The following is a 17,394-nucleotide window of genomic DNA, read 5'->3' on the forward strand; positions in this document are numbered from 1 at the left end:
CACTCATTCTCAGAAAATCCAACAATAACCCTGGAATAGAGGAAAGACCGAAATTTTTTGTTTGCGCATCGATAAGCTTCGTAGCGGCGATCGTTATCGACTACAGCGCAGACCGTCCGAGTTACGACAGCGAAATAGCAGGGTTCTTTAATTTGGCTCTTTTACAGTGAGAGATCGCCTTTTCATTATTTTCCACGTTTAGGCTCATGATTTTTCTTCTTCACATTTCTGGCTTCGGTACGTGGAGAACTGTACATTTTCTTGGGATGCTTTCGATGGAAGTTACCAGGAACGACGACTTAAAAGGATTCTTCACCCTTTTCGTTCCTTTAGACTTCAGCCATTGATCTCTGCTTCTTTTCGTTCTTTGCACGGGGCTTTCGATTGCGATGAAAGCTATTTACTAAGACACATTAGAGGAGACTGCGTTGGACTCTAGCCCACCAAAAAAAATCAACGTCCTACTGATGCGTTTCCGCAGATGTATGCTGCCTTCATACGCAGAGAAGCATGCGTTATTTTTCTGTTTTTGCCCGCAGCGTATCTCACACAGTTGGGGTCTAAATGGTTGGCAGTCCCGTTGAGCTGTTCGCAATGTAGCGCTGGTTTCAGGCGATGGTTGATTGTATTTTAGGTTTTTAGTTGTTTTTTTCACAGTTTTATCTCTGAAGGAGACTTATTTTTTGGTTGGTGGCACCGCTGTGATAACAAGTTCTCATTCAAAACTGTCCAGTGTGCTTACCTTCTGGACAATAAAAAAATTATCAAAGTGGGCCTGGCCCCCGGTAAAACTGGACGGCAGCACGGATTCTGCTGTGGAGAGCACGGCAGTGGAACTTCGTTGTAGGGTGCTTCCTGGCGAATGCGTTACATGCCTTCGCGACGTTATCAAATGCCCTGGCCGGACACTCCCGCCTTCTCGATTGTGTTACACCATTACTTCTTTTCGCAGCATGCTCAACAGGTGGTACGTCTAGCAAAGAGCGGTAAGGGAGCGAAGAGAAAGAGACAAGGGCGAGAAAGTTTGCACTAAGGCTCATCGCTGAGAAATAAGGGGAGCAGGACAGGAAGCACGAAACTCGTCACATGAACGTTTCATGAGCACATTGTGTGGAATGCATTGTGCCGGGCTACAGTCGCTGCTTCCTTTTATCTTACTCTGAGATCGGGACACATGGGATGAAGATGTGCCAAGAATTCTGAGCTTTCGAACTTCGCTCATGCACTTGCAATTATGCAATTATAAGGTCCACAAAATTTGAATCCTTCACTGAGGACTGCGTAAAATTTATCGTTGTGGCAGCTTCGTCTTATAGAACGGCCATATCAGTGGATTTAATTTTTTTTAACAAGAATATATGATTTCGGACACATTTACAGGGCAAATAGTTGATATATCGGCGTCAGCGTCGTAATGTGCTGCAACCACAAATTACCGCGCTCGTCTGTGGCTCTAGAACAGTGACGTCGGCCTCATCATTAAGAGACCGCGATCTAGGCTGACAAGGCACTCTGGATAGACCTTGAGTCGTACGAGGTCATAAGGTCCAAGTCACAGAGCTGCTTATATAGCGCCACCACGAAAGATAATTGGCGGCGCGGAACTTCACCCAACACGGGAATTCCGCGAAGATGTTTCGTATTTGGCTTGGCTAGTGTTGTCGTTAAAACGTGTTTACAAATGAACAATACATATTTATCTTTTTTTGGACAAAACTCAACGCAATGCTTTCGTCATTGCCACTAGCACGCATTCAGTTACGTTAAACTTGTAAAATAAGTAAACCACACTACTATGCTGGGTAATAAAACAAACAAAATTAAGTAAACAGCACTGAGTGGTGGCAGAAACTTAGGTGGGCGGATCATATTACGAAGTTTGCGAGGACACGATGCCTGAAGCTGCCAAAGGACAGGGTTAGTTGGAGAGACATGGCAGATGCCTTTGCTCTGCAGTGGGCGTAGTCAGACTGATGATGATGATGACTACGGTGGCTAGATGTAGCCGCCCACCGCTTCAAGGCGCTGTGATGATTCCGCGACAGAATCCACGTTTCGCACTCAATACTGACCATGTCAACTACAAAACGTCATCCTCCTGCAGTTTATGCGGTGGATGAAACGCTCTTTAAGAAACTCGCCTTGACGGTGGCGCCTTTCTTCCCTCTAGGAACTTCTGAGAAACTCCACGATGCGAGTGTTCACATGAGCACGTGCGAAACACACCAGCCTTTTTCGCCGTTCCTGACAATGCTGCTGGATCACAACAATACCGCAAGCGAGCCAAGTTCAAGATGTGAAAAATGACACAGCTCGCTCCTCATATCGACCAATCCCCACGCCTTGCCTCTTCAGTCTCTGTTCCTCTGCTTCAGACGCCCACACACGACCTGCTTGGGAAGAGCCGCCATAGTACGAAGCTTTCCTCGGCGCCTCTTTTTTCTTGCTCCTTGTTTGGCGTCTTTGCGTTGAGTTTCGCACCTCCATGGAGACCGCAGATGTGATCTGTACACCATGTGTTGTTTGTTGCCTCTGTGTTCGTTATTTCCAAAACCACGACAGCCGCTGTTGGACGTGAGGCGAGGCAAACAGCACCTCGGCACAGAACGCAAGGAAGACGCGTCCGAGGGTTCGGGTATTATGGTATTAGTTGGGGATGTTGGGGATGGTGGAGAGTGAAAAAAGAAAGGTAGGGCTTAGGTTGAGGGCGACAAACGCCCTCTCTCAGAAGACTCTCACGTCCATTTCGCTTCCCTTTTTCTTTTTTAGAAGGGTGTGTTTTGACCATTCGGATCTTTTCTGTTACTTCCGCCTTTCCCTCTTTCCCCTCTTTCACTTCCTCCCGGAAGTGTCGCCGAGTATCGACGTAGGTTTTTCGTCCCACCACGTGGGCGGCGGGACACTCGAACGAATCGCTACGGTTACTGCTGTTACGGAGAGAAACATCTTCCATTCACCGCCATTGTAGCGTTATGCCTCCCCAGGGGATTCCTCTTGCTCGCTTCACTCTCTACGGATAAGTCTCGTAGGGAGCGAACCTAATTGGGTGTTTTTCTCGGCTAAGCCGAGGCACGTTCCTAGCTAATCTTCTTGTCTCAGTATTTGCATTTTCGTTATTCTGTCTACCCCTGCAAAGTCATTCTATGAATCGAGTTACTTTATTACGGGGTTTGTAGATTGCTCGCATTTTATGCTTCGCACTCAATTTTCTCAATCTGCTTAGACTCGTGTAGATTCTTTTTCTGCAGCCCAGCAGACTTGCTAGCAATCTGAAATCTTTTTTCCTGTGTTCGTGTCCCGCTCGTTGCAATTTAGTAGTTCCGGGTTCTTGAAGTGTTTCCTCCGAAGCTGTCGTCCTTATTTGCTACCAGTAGTCCAACCTTTATTCTCCCTCCCCCTCCCTTCTCCCACTACTTCCTTCCCTGCTTTGTTTCCCGTCTTACCTTTCCGTTCGCTCACTGCATCCATAACTTTCTTTTTCCTATTCTTTACATTCTCTTCCAATTTAAACAACCTTGCGCGTCGTCCATTTCCTTTACGCTTCTATTCATCTGCTCGCCTTTTCCCGGGGCGGGAAGACACCGGCAGGAGCTTCAAAAGGAGATCGGCACGCCCTTCATGCCGGTGGCGCACTGTGGAGTTCCCTACAGCGAACCGCGGCGCGAGCTTTAGAGATTCCTCGTTATAGTTGCTCGCTGCTGACGCTGTACCTGTGAATGGAAGGAGGGCGCCGTCCGCAATCCATTACGGCCATGCCTCCTCGTACGCTTCCTCAAAGCCTGAGCCGTGCCGGAACGCGAGAGCTGTCATCTATCAAACCCACGCCCCGTCTCCAACGACGAGCCGTCGGAGCTAGCGCCGGGTGGCGCTGGTGTGCGCGAGGCGATGGTTGATTGCGACGAAATGCCATCATGATGCGGCGACGCTGTCTCGAAAGCTTTGCCGAACCGACGAGAAAGGGAGTAATTTTTTTTTTTAGAATTTCGAGGGGTGCGCTGAAAGACCCGTGTTTTTGTGCATTTTTATTGCGTTAATAGACTCGCCGACTGTAGTTTAGTTGCTTTGGAGTCCCTTTGCGGATTCAAACCAAGCTACAGCGGTCGCATTTCGATACAGCCGAAATGCAGAAACTCTTGTGCGATGAAGTTTGTGAATTTTAAAGAATTCCACGAGGTAGAAATTGATCCGATTGTCTTCCATCACGGCGTACCTAATTGATACCCCTTTGGGGTTCACAGTTAAAACTCTTTATTACTACCTCGTGATTTTATTATTATTAACAGCGATTCCAACACAAGAGAAGCGTTGCAGGAGGCAGCAGAAAGTTAGGTGGGTGGATAAGATTAAGAAGTTTGCGGGGATAAATTGGCCGTGGCTGGGTCAAGAAAGGGTTAATTGGAGAGTTATGGGATACGCATCTGTTCAGCAGCGGGAGTAGTAAGGTTGATGATGGTGAAGATGATGATACCGATAATTTTAGAAATTAATCCAAAAATGTTTATCACGTCATTGATATCACGTATACCCATATAACGTATGTTTTCCGGGTGTGGCACGCGAATTTCATTTCATATGTTTACCGTTGGACAGTTGGACTTATCCCTCTGCCGAGCAGTGGGAGTAGTAAGGCTGACGATGATGAAGATGTTGATAGTGATACCCTTAGAAAATAGTCCAAAAATGTTGGATCATGTCCCTCACATCACGTATGTTTTCCGAATCTGGCATGCGAATTTCATTTTCTATGTTACCGTAGGGCTTATTAAGAACACGAAAAATCTGAATGCATTACCCTCAGCACGAATACTGAAAGGTCTTAATACATCAAGACATCCCTGGACGTCGTGCATATTATACAGAAATAATAATTTTTCGGAAACCGCTCACATTCCGAATTTGACGTTTTGTTTTCTTTATTTTGCTGCATCCTTCCCCTCTCCTCATTTAGAGGGTAGCAAACAGGGCTTTCTTCTGGTTAAACTACTGCGCATTTCTTTCTTTTCTCGCTCTCCATACGGGAACCATATTTAAGCCACGTGGGCACCGCAGGGAAAATATGCGGAAAGCATGCGGCTTACCGCACTATTTTAGACTGAAACTCCGCATTCTCATATATCTGCATGTCAAGTTTCTACGGTATATTTATATTGAGACGCAGCGGAGGGGGGGGGGGGGGGGGGGTCTTCTTTCGGGTAAAAAGTGTCAACGTCTCCGTTGTGGCAGACCATATGGACACAACTGGCAACATTTTAAGGCACCTTTTAAGGTTCGAAACAGAATGGGAGCTTTGAAGAGCGCAGCAGGATATATACCAAAACTCCTGAGTTAACTTCCTGTTCTTTTAGAGTGATACAAAGGTGGACCTCGAACAGGATGTCCACATGAGATGGAGACTGAGGGCTAAGAATAATGTTCTGATCTACGATAAATAACATGATCTAGGATAAATTTTTGGTTGAGGAGAAGTGGTGGTGGCGGAGGGGGGGGGGGGGGGGGGCGGCATCAGCCTCAGGCTCCTACTAAGTAGGTGTCCTCTTGCAGGCTAGAAATTTTCTTTGAAAAAACGCCCCTGGCCCCAATCTCTTCGACAAAGAACGCTTAAGAGAATTGATTAGAAGTTTATCCTTCTGGAAGTACTAATTTCAGAGGCAGCTGATATACGTCACGACAAGCGTCATTGTGTTCCGAAAAATCTGCGATTGACCTTCTGGTCAATCAGAGTAGCACGTTGTCATGATGTCCTGCATGACGTCACTCTATTCTGGCAAATAAGTGAGGTGCGTTATCATGACGGCATTCGTTACGTCCCTCCAATGAGACCGAACAAAGTGTTGCGTTCGGCCCAGTGTGTTACACCGGTAACGACGCCGCATAAACGGGAAACGTGCTCTTTACAGCTGCGGCGGGTGAATGAATCGTGCAAATATGCCTGCAGCCACTCACTCCCCCCTCTACATCTGCACCCTCCAAGGGTTCATCACTAAGAAATATATACGCATACAAATTATGCAGGCAGTATCGTTTAAGTGTCCAACGAGAGAGTACAGTTCCTACGGATATGGCAGAATTAAGACCCAATTATCCCACCTACAGCACCAGAACTCCAGAACGATGGAAAGTTCCAAAATGTCGCACTGCCTATGGACAACACTCCGGTATAATCTTCCGCGACTATTGAATGCTGTAGAAAAAGAAGGTGCTGATATATTCAATATGTCTCTTCCAAATATGTACAGATATTTTGCTACTCATACTCTTTTTTGCGAATGAATGCAAAGGTCTATCCTTATGTTCAATTACATTACATTGTTTCATTTTCGAAAAAAAAAATTCCAGGCGTCCATATCCAGTGCTTTATTGAAACTGTTATCAAGGCTTATTTTATTGTCTGATGCGATACAGTGCTGTTTTTCTTTTCTCTTTGCAACAAAAAATGTGACTGTCTACTGCCCCACTCTGCTGCTGTATACACTCTAAGGGGGCGGAGGATTTTTCAAGCCGCAAATGTACGGGTTTTCCCTCCACCTCCTTCCACTTCTTTGTGGAGAATAAAACTTGTATGTATGTAGATATCTGATCTGACCGTAATGTGATCCCCGGGGACTTGCAAGTGCGCGCTATTTTGAAGGGGGCGGGATTCAGCATCTCTTTAGCTGCTGTTAACGATGAAGAGTCTGGGAGCATTTTCGTTATTTCTTCGTGAAGACTAATCTCACGTCCGCAACGTAGCTCAGAGGAAATGAAGTTCAACCGCATATCGTACTTACCACATCTGGCTTCCTTAGCGGCGACACGAAAATGTGGAGCTGGAAGTTATTAGCGTCAGGCCGAGATAGCCTGTAGCAATGTCATCGGAATACTTTGCAGCGTCTTAATTAGGAGCCCGATCGTTCAGTTTCTTTTCTTTTTTCAGAACGCCAGAACCGAAAACACGAAGCTCACGTACACCAAAAACAACACCCAGCTTTTTTTTCTTCTCAAGCAAGAAATCACTGGCCCCGCTAGGAAAACAAGCCCCGCATTGATCTTCTCAGCCATCGCCTAAGTAAGCATCCATTTCCTGCAAGCGCAGAAAGCGAAGAAATTACCAGAAACGAGAAGGGCCGCGAGAATGGCTGGTTTCGGTTCTCAACTCATTACGAAGACGCTGTCGAGTTCATCCTCCTTAGTGGCATACTGAATGAACGAGAAGCCATCCCTGGCATCCGCCACTCGCCCGCTTGTTTCCTTCTCTCTCACACACATAAAAAAACAAACATATCCAATCTCCGTCCTCCTCCATTCTCTGTCGCAGTTTTCCGAATCCGCGGCCTTCCTCCAAATGACAACATTTCCGCCCTTTTCTGGAGCAGCAGGAAATGTCTTTTGGTACAGTTTGCCGTATAAACGCTATCTTTATGGTTCTATGCTGCTGGGTCTGCTTTTAGAGTTTATACGTTTTTATGCTACTAAGTTCACGGACTTTTCTTCTTAACGGCTTCCATCAGAAAATGTGATTCATTTTATATAGTTGATCTCTGCTTGTATCATATCAGGAAGAAGCTTTTAGGAAACATGCCACAAAATGGGAGGAATAAATAACATCTTGTTTGAGATTGGTTTTTTGAATGTGCCTGTGCTTTTGGTATTATTTTGTCATACGTGTTGAGGGAGGCAGAGCTGATGAGTTGATTTGAAGTAACTTTTTTCAAACGAAGGTAGTGTGCTCGAATGCCACTGATTTTGCTACGGCTCGAGAAGTTCGAAGTATTAAAGAAAAAGCCTTAGCTTCATTAATTCGGCACGCCTTGTAGGAGAGCTAGTTCTCATCAAAAGATGTGGATCTTAAACGTATTTCTGGCGCATGTCACTAACGGGTTTTAATGTTGCTTCACTGGTAAGATCGATTGTGACTGTGTCGCCATCGAGATGTGTGGTATTTAGGAATTGCATCTATTCTACTTTTTTCTCATGCTTTTTTTTCAATTGATTTTTGATGATATTGCTACTAGTAGACGCCACCTCTGACGTCGGTCCTGTTATTTAAAAAGCAGTAGCATCAACTACCCTCGGTATCAAAGCCATGGCTCACTAAAACTGTAAGCCGGTAGGACCAATCTTTAAGAATAATTTTTAAGGAATGCAAGCTGAGCTATGATTTTAATATTTTCTTCTCAGTCTTTGAGTGGCAGGCTTTGTAAAAAGAAAATCCTTCGGTTACTGGCGAGATATCTAAACTCAAATCTTCTTTCATATCTTTTTTTCCATTTATTTCGATGAAGAAATAAATTTCGTTCTTTTCTCAGCGCTGTCATTGCCAAATAATTGCGAACAAGTCCAAAGTCACGAAACTCCACAGTCTCACACACCGCTGCGGGCAGTTATCGAAAGATCGAGCGTCAAGCTGACAACTAAAAAAAAAATCAGAATTTTCTGGGTTGAATCGAAAAAATTGAAATAAATTAAAAACGCGAACCTCATTCTCATTTTGGCCGCCTCGCCAGGATAGCAAGAGGTCCGGAAACCGACAGCGGAGGGGGCTAGCTGTTGGGCTAATGACGCAGAACGCCAGCGCTGACAGAAAACCGTCGAAAGCAGAACGCAAGAGAGCCTGTCATAACGGATGTGGGCGACAGGGGGTGGGGGAGAGGGGGGGAGGCAGGGAAAGGAGTGGTGAGTGGGTGCAAATGTCAGCGCGCGCCATTATTTCGTCGTTGTCGGCGACGCTGGTAGCGACGGCGCGACTGTGTCGACATGTTTCCGCTTCCTCGTCGACTTAGTCGCGTGTCGAGGCCCGCGATGCGCACTGCGCATGCGTGAGTCAGGCAGCGACGCGGCTTGACATTTGGGCGCAGCAATTCGCTCGCAACTCTCGCTGCGTTTCTACACGTAACAGCCGCGGTTCCTTGTTCCCTTAAACTGTTGCAGCGGGTCGGCAGAAACACGTTTAGAAATCACAGTTGCCACGCGCAGGACAAAGGCGAACGAATTAACGGCGGCAGGTCTGTGTAGTGGCTCGCGCTCAACGCGCACGTGTGTTTGAATGCGTCACGTGTTCGCTGCAGATGCGCAGGAGGAGGAGAGGAAACACCTGATTTTCATTTAAACAGTGATAAGACCTCGAGTACAAGCAAATATTGCAGCCATTGCAGAAAATAAAAGCTTCCACGACGCTGCAGCTAACATTGTTCATTCTGAAGGAGGTTGATCTTGGGTTATATCTATTTCGACTGTATTGTATACATTGTTTTTTATCCTATTTAGGTTTTTGGATGTTTTTTTTGTTTTATTCTGGAGAAAGTTTATTTTGTACTATCTATTTTCACTGTATTACATTAATTGCTCTTTATCGTAATTAACCCACTCCCCTCTGTAATGCCTTTGGCCCTGACGGTACAATAAATAAATAAATAAATAAATAAATAAATAAATAAATAACAAGGAATACTTTTATTTTTAAAGCAGTAGTTTAGGTCTTTAACACTGACTATGATGTCAGACAGATTCCGTACAGAAGTAAACAAACTAAATACTGGCGTTGAGTGTGATTTCATAATCTCGTCACTTGTGCCTCCTTCAACCACGGCACTTTCGCGTCACCCTTTGTCCGCGCTTTCGCTAATTCTCACTGGTATGCACAAGTTGAACATAGCTAGTTAATCTAAACCTTCTTCACTGCATGACGTCACAAACATGCACTAGCGGTGACGTCAGTGATGCGTTTACAAACATTCTAGCTGCATGCCAGCAAGCGTACTCTATAGCATACCAACCAGCATTCCCCCCAGTGCCCTCATCAAAATGCTCGACAAGAATAAGTACACAAACCTGAGTTTCTTCATTCGCCTCTTATTGTGTTTTCTAAATTGAATTTTCGTTTCATTTTTTTTAACCAGAACTAGGAGGGGTGCTGTGAAGCTGTTGTTTTCTCCAAGCCCACTGCGAATCATATGGTGCCGAGGGAGTTCTGCAGAAGCCCGCGTTACTCGCGTTGAAAGCTGGTTCAGCTGCTTAAAAGAGCGTCGATTTCCAGCAACTCTCTGCGGCATATTTTCAGTGGATAACGCACGCAACGATTTCTTTTTCACGCTGTAATTAGCATCGGGCGCTCTCTAATTACTTTGTTGTATTGCAAATCGCCATCAGGCACTTGTGTACGCATGGAAACGGGCGCTCCATCTGGGTACTGATCACGCAGCTATGCAGTTGGTAGTTAGATCTGATTTCCTGCACTTATTCGCACATCAAGCACCATCCCTCTCCCTTACTCCTTGGAAGCGGACGGGTAACTAGCAGCACCGTACACTTGGATTGGTACACAATTGAAAAACAAGGTTAAGGAAGCAGACTTTCGATGAGAATTCAAAATGACGCTGATGGAAGTACCATGCGTGTCCGTAAACATACAAGAAACATCAGAGCACGTATGTGCGAAAGAAAGCCTCTTAAGTGGTTCTAAATATGGTTCGAACATTCACTTCAGCGGATTCAATACTACTTTTATAGAGCTTGTTGTATATATATACATTCATACATATAATATTAAAAATATGTATACAATGTATATTTATAAAATATATAGATAGATATTTATATATTTCCCTCCTGGGAATGAGTACTAAAGTTTAAGCATGAAAGCTGGGGAGAGTGGAAGGAAGGAAGGCTTTCCGTTTGCTGCATCACTGTTTTTTTTGTTTTTTTTTTTTGGGGGGGGGCCGTTCTCATCGGAATCAGCGACTACTTTAAAGGGCATCAATGACCTTTTAATTGCCAAATTTCTTAGTTCTAGCTCTCAGAAACAAAGTGTCTTCCTTCAGTTTCCTCCCTACTGCGGAGCTTGCACGCTGAAATGTAGTTTTATCAATGCTTAATGTTGTTCTGTGGACACAGTCTGAGTCGAGATATGGCATGGAGCCTAATACAGTCTTTCTTTATTCACACGAAGTGCAGGTGGGCCGTGCGAACAATGCACGAAAGTCATTCCGGGCCACGCTAGCTGGAACAATACGCTGAAAGGCTTACGCTGAGAGTAAGACTACTTATTCTGCAACATAAAAGCATGCAGAAACGCAACTTTTCTTAGATTTTCACAAATATGGTACGGCCGATACTACGAAGCCATTTTAGTTCTGGGTTATTTTTTTTTTATTCTGCAATTTTTGCGGCCCGCACCGAATATCAGAGTTGGTCAAAAAATAAAGTTTGCGAGCGACCAAACTTTTCACGTAGCAAGCACAAAGTGCAAAGAGCGCGATAACGATACGAAGAAAGAACGCGCAAAAACAAACAACGCTTCGCAGCAATAGGTCGACGAAACTGGTTGGAGGGCTAATTTTGGCTGCATTTTCTGCTCTTTCCTTACAAAAATGGTCTAAAGACTGTCTATAAACTTTGTATACACCCTATTGCCTTCCTATAGATATTTCATTCTATCTATTGATAGGCAATGCACAACTTATAGTAAAAAGTCTACTAACAGTGCATGGCCATCAAACTACAGACTGTCTATAGACTTTGTGTAGAATTTCTATTGACTATAAACTAGTGTATAAGACTTGCCGATACAAACACTTTGGAGTTTATAGACAAAAGTTTATGGACAGTAAGAAATCTCTGTACGGCTTAATAACGCGATAGCGTTAGAAGCCCCATTTTGAGCACCCGCCAGAATGGGCGTATGTGAGGTTGTGTATGTATACGGAAGAATCACCTGCCAAGGTTGGCTGGTGGCAAAGTGGAGAGAGTGTAATCCGCTCTCCACTGGCAGGGCAGGAGGAAGGAGAATGCGGAAGGTACCTGTCACGGGAAGAACCTGCCGCCCCCTCCCGCAAAAAAAAATATTAAAAATTTTTAATATGGGTAATGAGTCATAATGAGTAAGAATGAGTTGCTGAACTCCAACAAACAATTAAATTCCGCCCAGCAACTTCGCAGCTACACAAATATCTACATAGTACACAAATACGTATGATGATGCATTGTAAACGCGTAATTCAATTAGGCGGCCCTTAATTTATTTTTTTGCTGTTAAGTGAATTGCCATGTAATAGTGGAATTCAGGTGCAGGGGAGATTCAGGCTAGCCGGCACAAACTTTCAAGTTGCCTTATCGGGCTTCTTAATCATAGACAACTGGTCCAGATAACTGCACAGTGAAGGTCTCTTTGCAGTGCTCAACGAAACAGCATGGCGCTGGGCTTAATTTAGGGTCGAGCACTCCTGTGGCAGATTTGCCCTTCTGCCCATTCCCGCTTTCTGCGAAGGTGATGGCCGTCCCGACCTTGACTCTGGGAAGGGGATGAGTTCCGCGAACGGTAGGCAGCCTTACGTGACGCGCATGAGTCCACGAACGCCGAAAAACAGGGAGCTCCGGCAATTCTCGGCCGTCTGCGGAACCGGCAGCTTGGCCCGCCGCGCACGTGAAAATTTAAAAGCCCCGTGTTGTCTTCTCGGAGACGATGTTAAATATAGACTACCAGCGCTGTTTTGTTTTGCTTTACCCTGTCTGCAGGATTTATTTACAGCATCTTCTTCCGAGAGTTTAGCCGCCACGACCTTGCTCAATGTTGAGGCCAATGGGAGAAGCAAAAAGCCAAGAAGTAAAAAAAAAGAATCCTGTTAAGATGAGAGGGTCGTCGAGAAGCCTAATGAAGGCCCAGGCGTTTTTCTGCGTGTTTCGTGTTTCTTTGTTGGATAAATAGGCGAAGGTCTTTGTCGTTACAGCTACTGCCAGAAGCCTTTTGTTATTTAACGGTTGCTATATAAAGGACGTCCTCAAAGGTTAGAGGTTAAGAACGTAATTTTCTATTTATATTGTATTTCTTTTTCCAGTTAAGTTGCTATTGCAGCATTTGTCTCAATATGTTGCTTTGTCGTAGTTTTTTCGCTAAAGGGACAGCTCTCTTGAATCACGTGAGAGGACGCGACAATATCTTGAGGGATTCAACCAAACGTTGGCGCTGTTGGTAATTACTAAGGTCATCAGCTAGTCCCTCTGGGTCTACCAGGACTACCAGACGTCTGTGACCGATCAAGCGTATATCGTACGGGTTCTTTTGCACTTTTATGTTGTTTTTCTTGGTTTTGCGAGAGGGCAGTCACAGAGGATCAACGGTATCGTTCATGTAGCCCTAAGCCTTTTTTTGGTTTCGTACATGTCCGCGTACTGAGTCACAAGCGAAAACATTCTAGTTCACCGATTTAACTCCAAAAATGTGATGCGGGTGAACCAGAACCGCAGGGCTGCCAATTTCTCACAGTATTTAACATCACCTCTAACCGTAAGCTCTGGTTGACACCCTCGACAGTTCTAAATTCTCTCATGTGATCTAGGTGAGCCAAATGTTTCCTGCACTAAAGAGCAAAAAAATTAATTTTGAAGCTTTTGTATCCGGCCGGGCGCTCGTCTACTGCAAGAATTGTATAGGACCATTTCTGTGAGGTACATGGCGCCTGCATCGCCACTGTTGTCCATGAGCAAAACGTCCAGTGTCAATGCGCTGATAACTGGTCCTATTACTTAAGTAGAGTCAGACCTTTAAGGGATGTGTGGGCTGAATGCTGAGGGGTAGCCAGATCGAGCGACCTACGGTCTTGCAATGAAATGTTTCCTTGCATAAAACGAGAAATGAAAGAGCTGAGTGTGCGTAATTTGGAGATTGTGAAGTGCGTTATCGTGTAATCATGATGGGTTTGAGAATCTGCACACTCGTTAGGCTACGTGCTGTAGTAAGATTTCATGTTGGGCTAGTCAGGCTACGTTCATTTTAAAAGAAATATACATCGTGAACAGAGACGACAGACGAAGAATACGTGCACAACACAACCGTTGTCTCGCAACTAAAATTATATTCACAACGAAAAAGCGTATATAAACTGACCTAGAAAACTGAGCATGTCCAGCAATCACATGAGGCAATAAACGCAGGAAACAAAAAATCAAACGCAAAAAATTGCACGGGACGTTTTTTTGCCTTCTTTGGATTCTTGGACAACACCTGATGTGCCTTGAGTCATAGCAAAGAACGTCCGGGACAATTTTTTTGCGTTTTGATATTTCGTTCCTTCTGTTGATTGCCTTAAGTGATTGCTGGACATGCGCAGTTTTCGGGGTGCTTTTATGTATGTTTTTTTTTCTGAATAAAATTTTAGTTGCGAGACAACGCTTTTGTTGTGCGCCTCTTCGTCGTCCGTCGTCTCTCTTCGCACTGTTTATTTCTTTTAAAATGTACCATTCATAACTACCATTTATAGGTCCCATTTGTAGTTGCTCGCGTCACAGAGGTGCCGGAAAGTCGGCAAGTCTGGTTCGTTACACTGACCTCCTATTCCTACTCTCGCAGGTCCGGAGCTCACCGAAGGTGAGGCCGCGCTTCTCTCCCAACCGGAGTTCGACGCCCAGCCGTTCGAGCCGGCATTCCTTCTCGGTGGACTGCGGTGACGTCATGCCGGGTAAGCGATGTGAATGTTTTTTCCTGCCAGTGTAACTTTTCGGCAGCGTAGTGCACTCTACTTCTGGTCTGGCGATGCAGGCTGTTACGGACAAAACAGTGCCTAACGCACTTGAATGTTATCGCTGCGTGCACTCCTCTTCTCGTCGAACCACCATAAAGGTTTAGGACTAGTGATCACCAATGAGCCATGGATGGATGGATGGATGGATGATTACGGCTGAACCCTTTAAATCGGGTGGTGGCTCAAGCCACCTAGCCATGTCTTGTGAAATTTTACTCCTGTCTTGCTTTTAGCCGCCAATCGTATAACCTTCGCTTGGTTACTTCTACCCTCTTAAAATCTACTTTACCTTCCATGTCCGTTTACCCCAATGCCTTGGATAAATCAGCCCCGCTGCCTTCCACTGTAGGGTGAAGCCCTTTACAGAAAAGTATCAAGTGCTCAGCCGTTTCCTCCTCCTCTCCGCACGCAACGCACAACGTGTCTATCTCGTGGTACCTGACTCTATGTCTCAGTCCGCAAAACTCCCGTCCTGGCCTCAAACAACAAAGAGCTTCCCCTATAATTATCAAAGATATTTTCGTTGGCAATTTCCTGTTTAAAGGTCCGGTAAAGGTAAAGGCTTCCTGTTTATGTTCCCAGTGCCGACTTCTTCAGCATCCGTTTTCCACAGAGCTCTCTCTGTTTCTTTAACCTTTTTCTTAACCGATAATTGCTGATTTGCCCCCTTACTGCTGTCCAGATATTTGCTTGTCAATTTTCTAGATCGCTTTCTTCATTTCATGTCAACATTCTTTATATACAGGTATCTGAAAACTTTCCTAACCTACTGCTTTTCCTCCATTTTTCTCAATCGTTCCTCAAATGCTATCTTACTGTTAGCCTCTCTGCACTCGAAAGACGCCCATCCCATATCACCCTGTACCCCCTGATTTGGTGTATTGCCATGTGCTCCCAAAGCTAACCTCCCTACTCCCCGTTGTTTAATTTCTAACCTTGCTTGAACATCTGGCCCCATACACTGGACCACATTGCCGAAGGTCAGGCTAGGGACCATCACCCCTTTCCAGATCCCTCTTACCGCTTCATACCTATTGTAATTCCACAGTGCCCTATTTTTCATGACAGCTGCATTCCTACTAGCCTTATTCATTACATATTTTTCATGCTCTGTCAGATACTCAGCACTGTTATTTATCCACACCCCAATATACTTGTACTCATTCACTACTTTTAGCACGAACTCCTGTATTTTATGCTCGCCGCTCTCTTCATTAAATATCATGACTGCAGATTTTTCCTTACTATACTTGAAGCCTAATCTATCTCCCTCTGTACTGCATATGTCTAACAACTTCTGCAAGTGTTCCTTGTTGTCAGCCATTATCACTATATCGTCCGCGCATATTAGTCCCGGTAATGACTGTTTAATCAATTCCCCATGCTTGAAAAAAGAGAGGCTGAAGCCTAGTCCGCTCCCCTCTAGCTTGGTCTCCAACCCTTGCAGGTACAACATGAACAACAAAGTGGACAAAGGACATCCTTGCCTATGCCCCCGCTGTATCTCTACAGGCCCTGATACATTTTTTTCACATTTTATGAGCACTCTGTTTCCTCTATAAATATCTTTTAAAAGATTAATTACTTTATTTTCCACATCCAATGTGCTCAATGTGCCCATTCAATTGTGAGAGAGCGCCATCTGTGATCGAGAGTGTGCACTTTGTTGCCTCGACACGAGGCGGCAGTTACAGTGAAACCTGTAAAAGAACCGCACCGGCAAGAGGCATACTAAGCACAAACCGAAAAATGCCAGTACGCATCATCGGTCAACACAGACGCAGGAACTAAAGAAAAACAACTCTAATTGTTTGGCTTATAGAGGTTTAACGTCCCAAAGCGACTCAGGCTATGAGAGACGCCGTAATGAAGGGCTCCAGTAATTCCGACCACCTGGGATTATTTGACGTGCACTGACATCGCACAGTACACGGGCCTCTAGAATTTCGCCTCCATCAAAATTCGACCGCCGCGACCGGGATCGAACCCGCGTCTTTTGGGTCAGGAGCCGAGTGCCGTAACCACTGAGCCACCGTGGCGGCTGGGACAACACCTCTCTGAAAAATTTGGCGCAGGGGAAGACAAAATATTTATTATGAAGTTAAGTGCAGTAAGTTCCGTCTGTGGTATTCTATGATTTATATTATGTATTATACATTTCTCTTCTCCACTACGGTAAAAAAACACAAATAACTCTCTGACTGTGTTTATTGCATCGTTTCCATTTTTTTTGCCTCTTCCGCAAGGCAGCGTTTATGTCAGGTGGCTTTTAGAACTTTTTGCACTGAGGAGTTATTTCCATTACTTTGATGCCGCTGACAGAAGGAACTTTTCTGTGCGAAATATGTCACAAGACAGAGTACTCGTTACCACCCTGATTGACATGACCGTTTATATTGATTATTGTTCGACCAGAAAATCTTAGCGATAGTCACATAGCGCATTTGGTCGGAGCTCGTGCCAATATTGGTCGAGCACTCGTAGCACCAGCTCAGGCAGCATGACTACATGACGTCACACTGGCTGCGGCACAGTCTGCAGTCCCGGAACACAATACGCACAGCTTCCCATAACGCGCGATATACATGTTCTACAGCGATAGCCGGTAGGCGCCCGTCCCTGGCTTGCGCTTCGTCGTCGCTGTCGGCGTAGCCTGTGGGTGCGTTACCACGGTTACCATAGCTACCACGGCAACCCGGGTATGGTTATCATCTGGTATGACACCACGTAGAATGTGTTAAGGCATTGTGTTTGCGTCTCGTCGTCTGATGTCACTTTACGTGTACCGGCCACCCTGAGTCGCATAAGTCTACGGGTGGCTCTGTTTGGAACAGCCGCCTGCCAAAACTAAATGCCTGCACAGCTATCGCTGAATCTCGCGTTATGTAGTCGTAACCGTCCT

At 45.2% G+C, this 17,394-nt stretch overlaps 1 protein-coding gene across 1 annotated transcript in view; it reads left to right on the forward strand.

The window, feature by feature from the left end:
* LOC144100909 (uncharacterized) overlaps window positions 1-17,394 on the forward strand; it is a 102,418-nt gene that overhangs the window by 72,487 nt on the left and 12,537 nt on the right. The window contains exon 2 of the mRNA XM_077633824.1: window positions 14,321-14,429. Within this exon, the coding sequence (XP_077489950.1) occupies window positions 14,321-14,429 (109 nt within the window). The remainder of the gene's footprint in view (window positions 1-14,320; window positions 14,430-17,394) is intronic.

Source organism: Amblyomma americanum, chromosome 8, assembly GCF_052857255.1.
Source record: "Amblyomma americanum isolate KBUSLIRL-KWMA chromosome 8, ASM5285725v1, whole genome shotgun sequence".
NCBI classification, from domain to species: domain Eukaryota; kingdom Metazoa; phylum Arthropoda; class Arachnida; order Ixodida; family Ixodidae; genus Amblyomma; species Amblyomma americanum.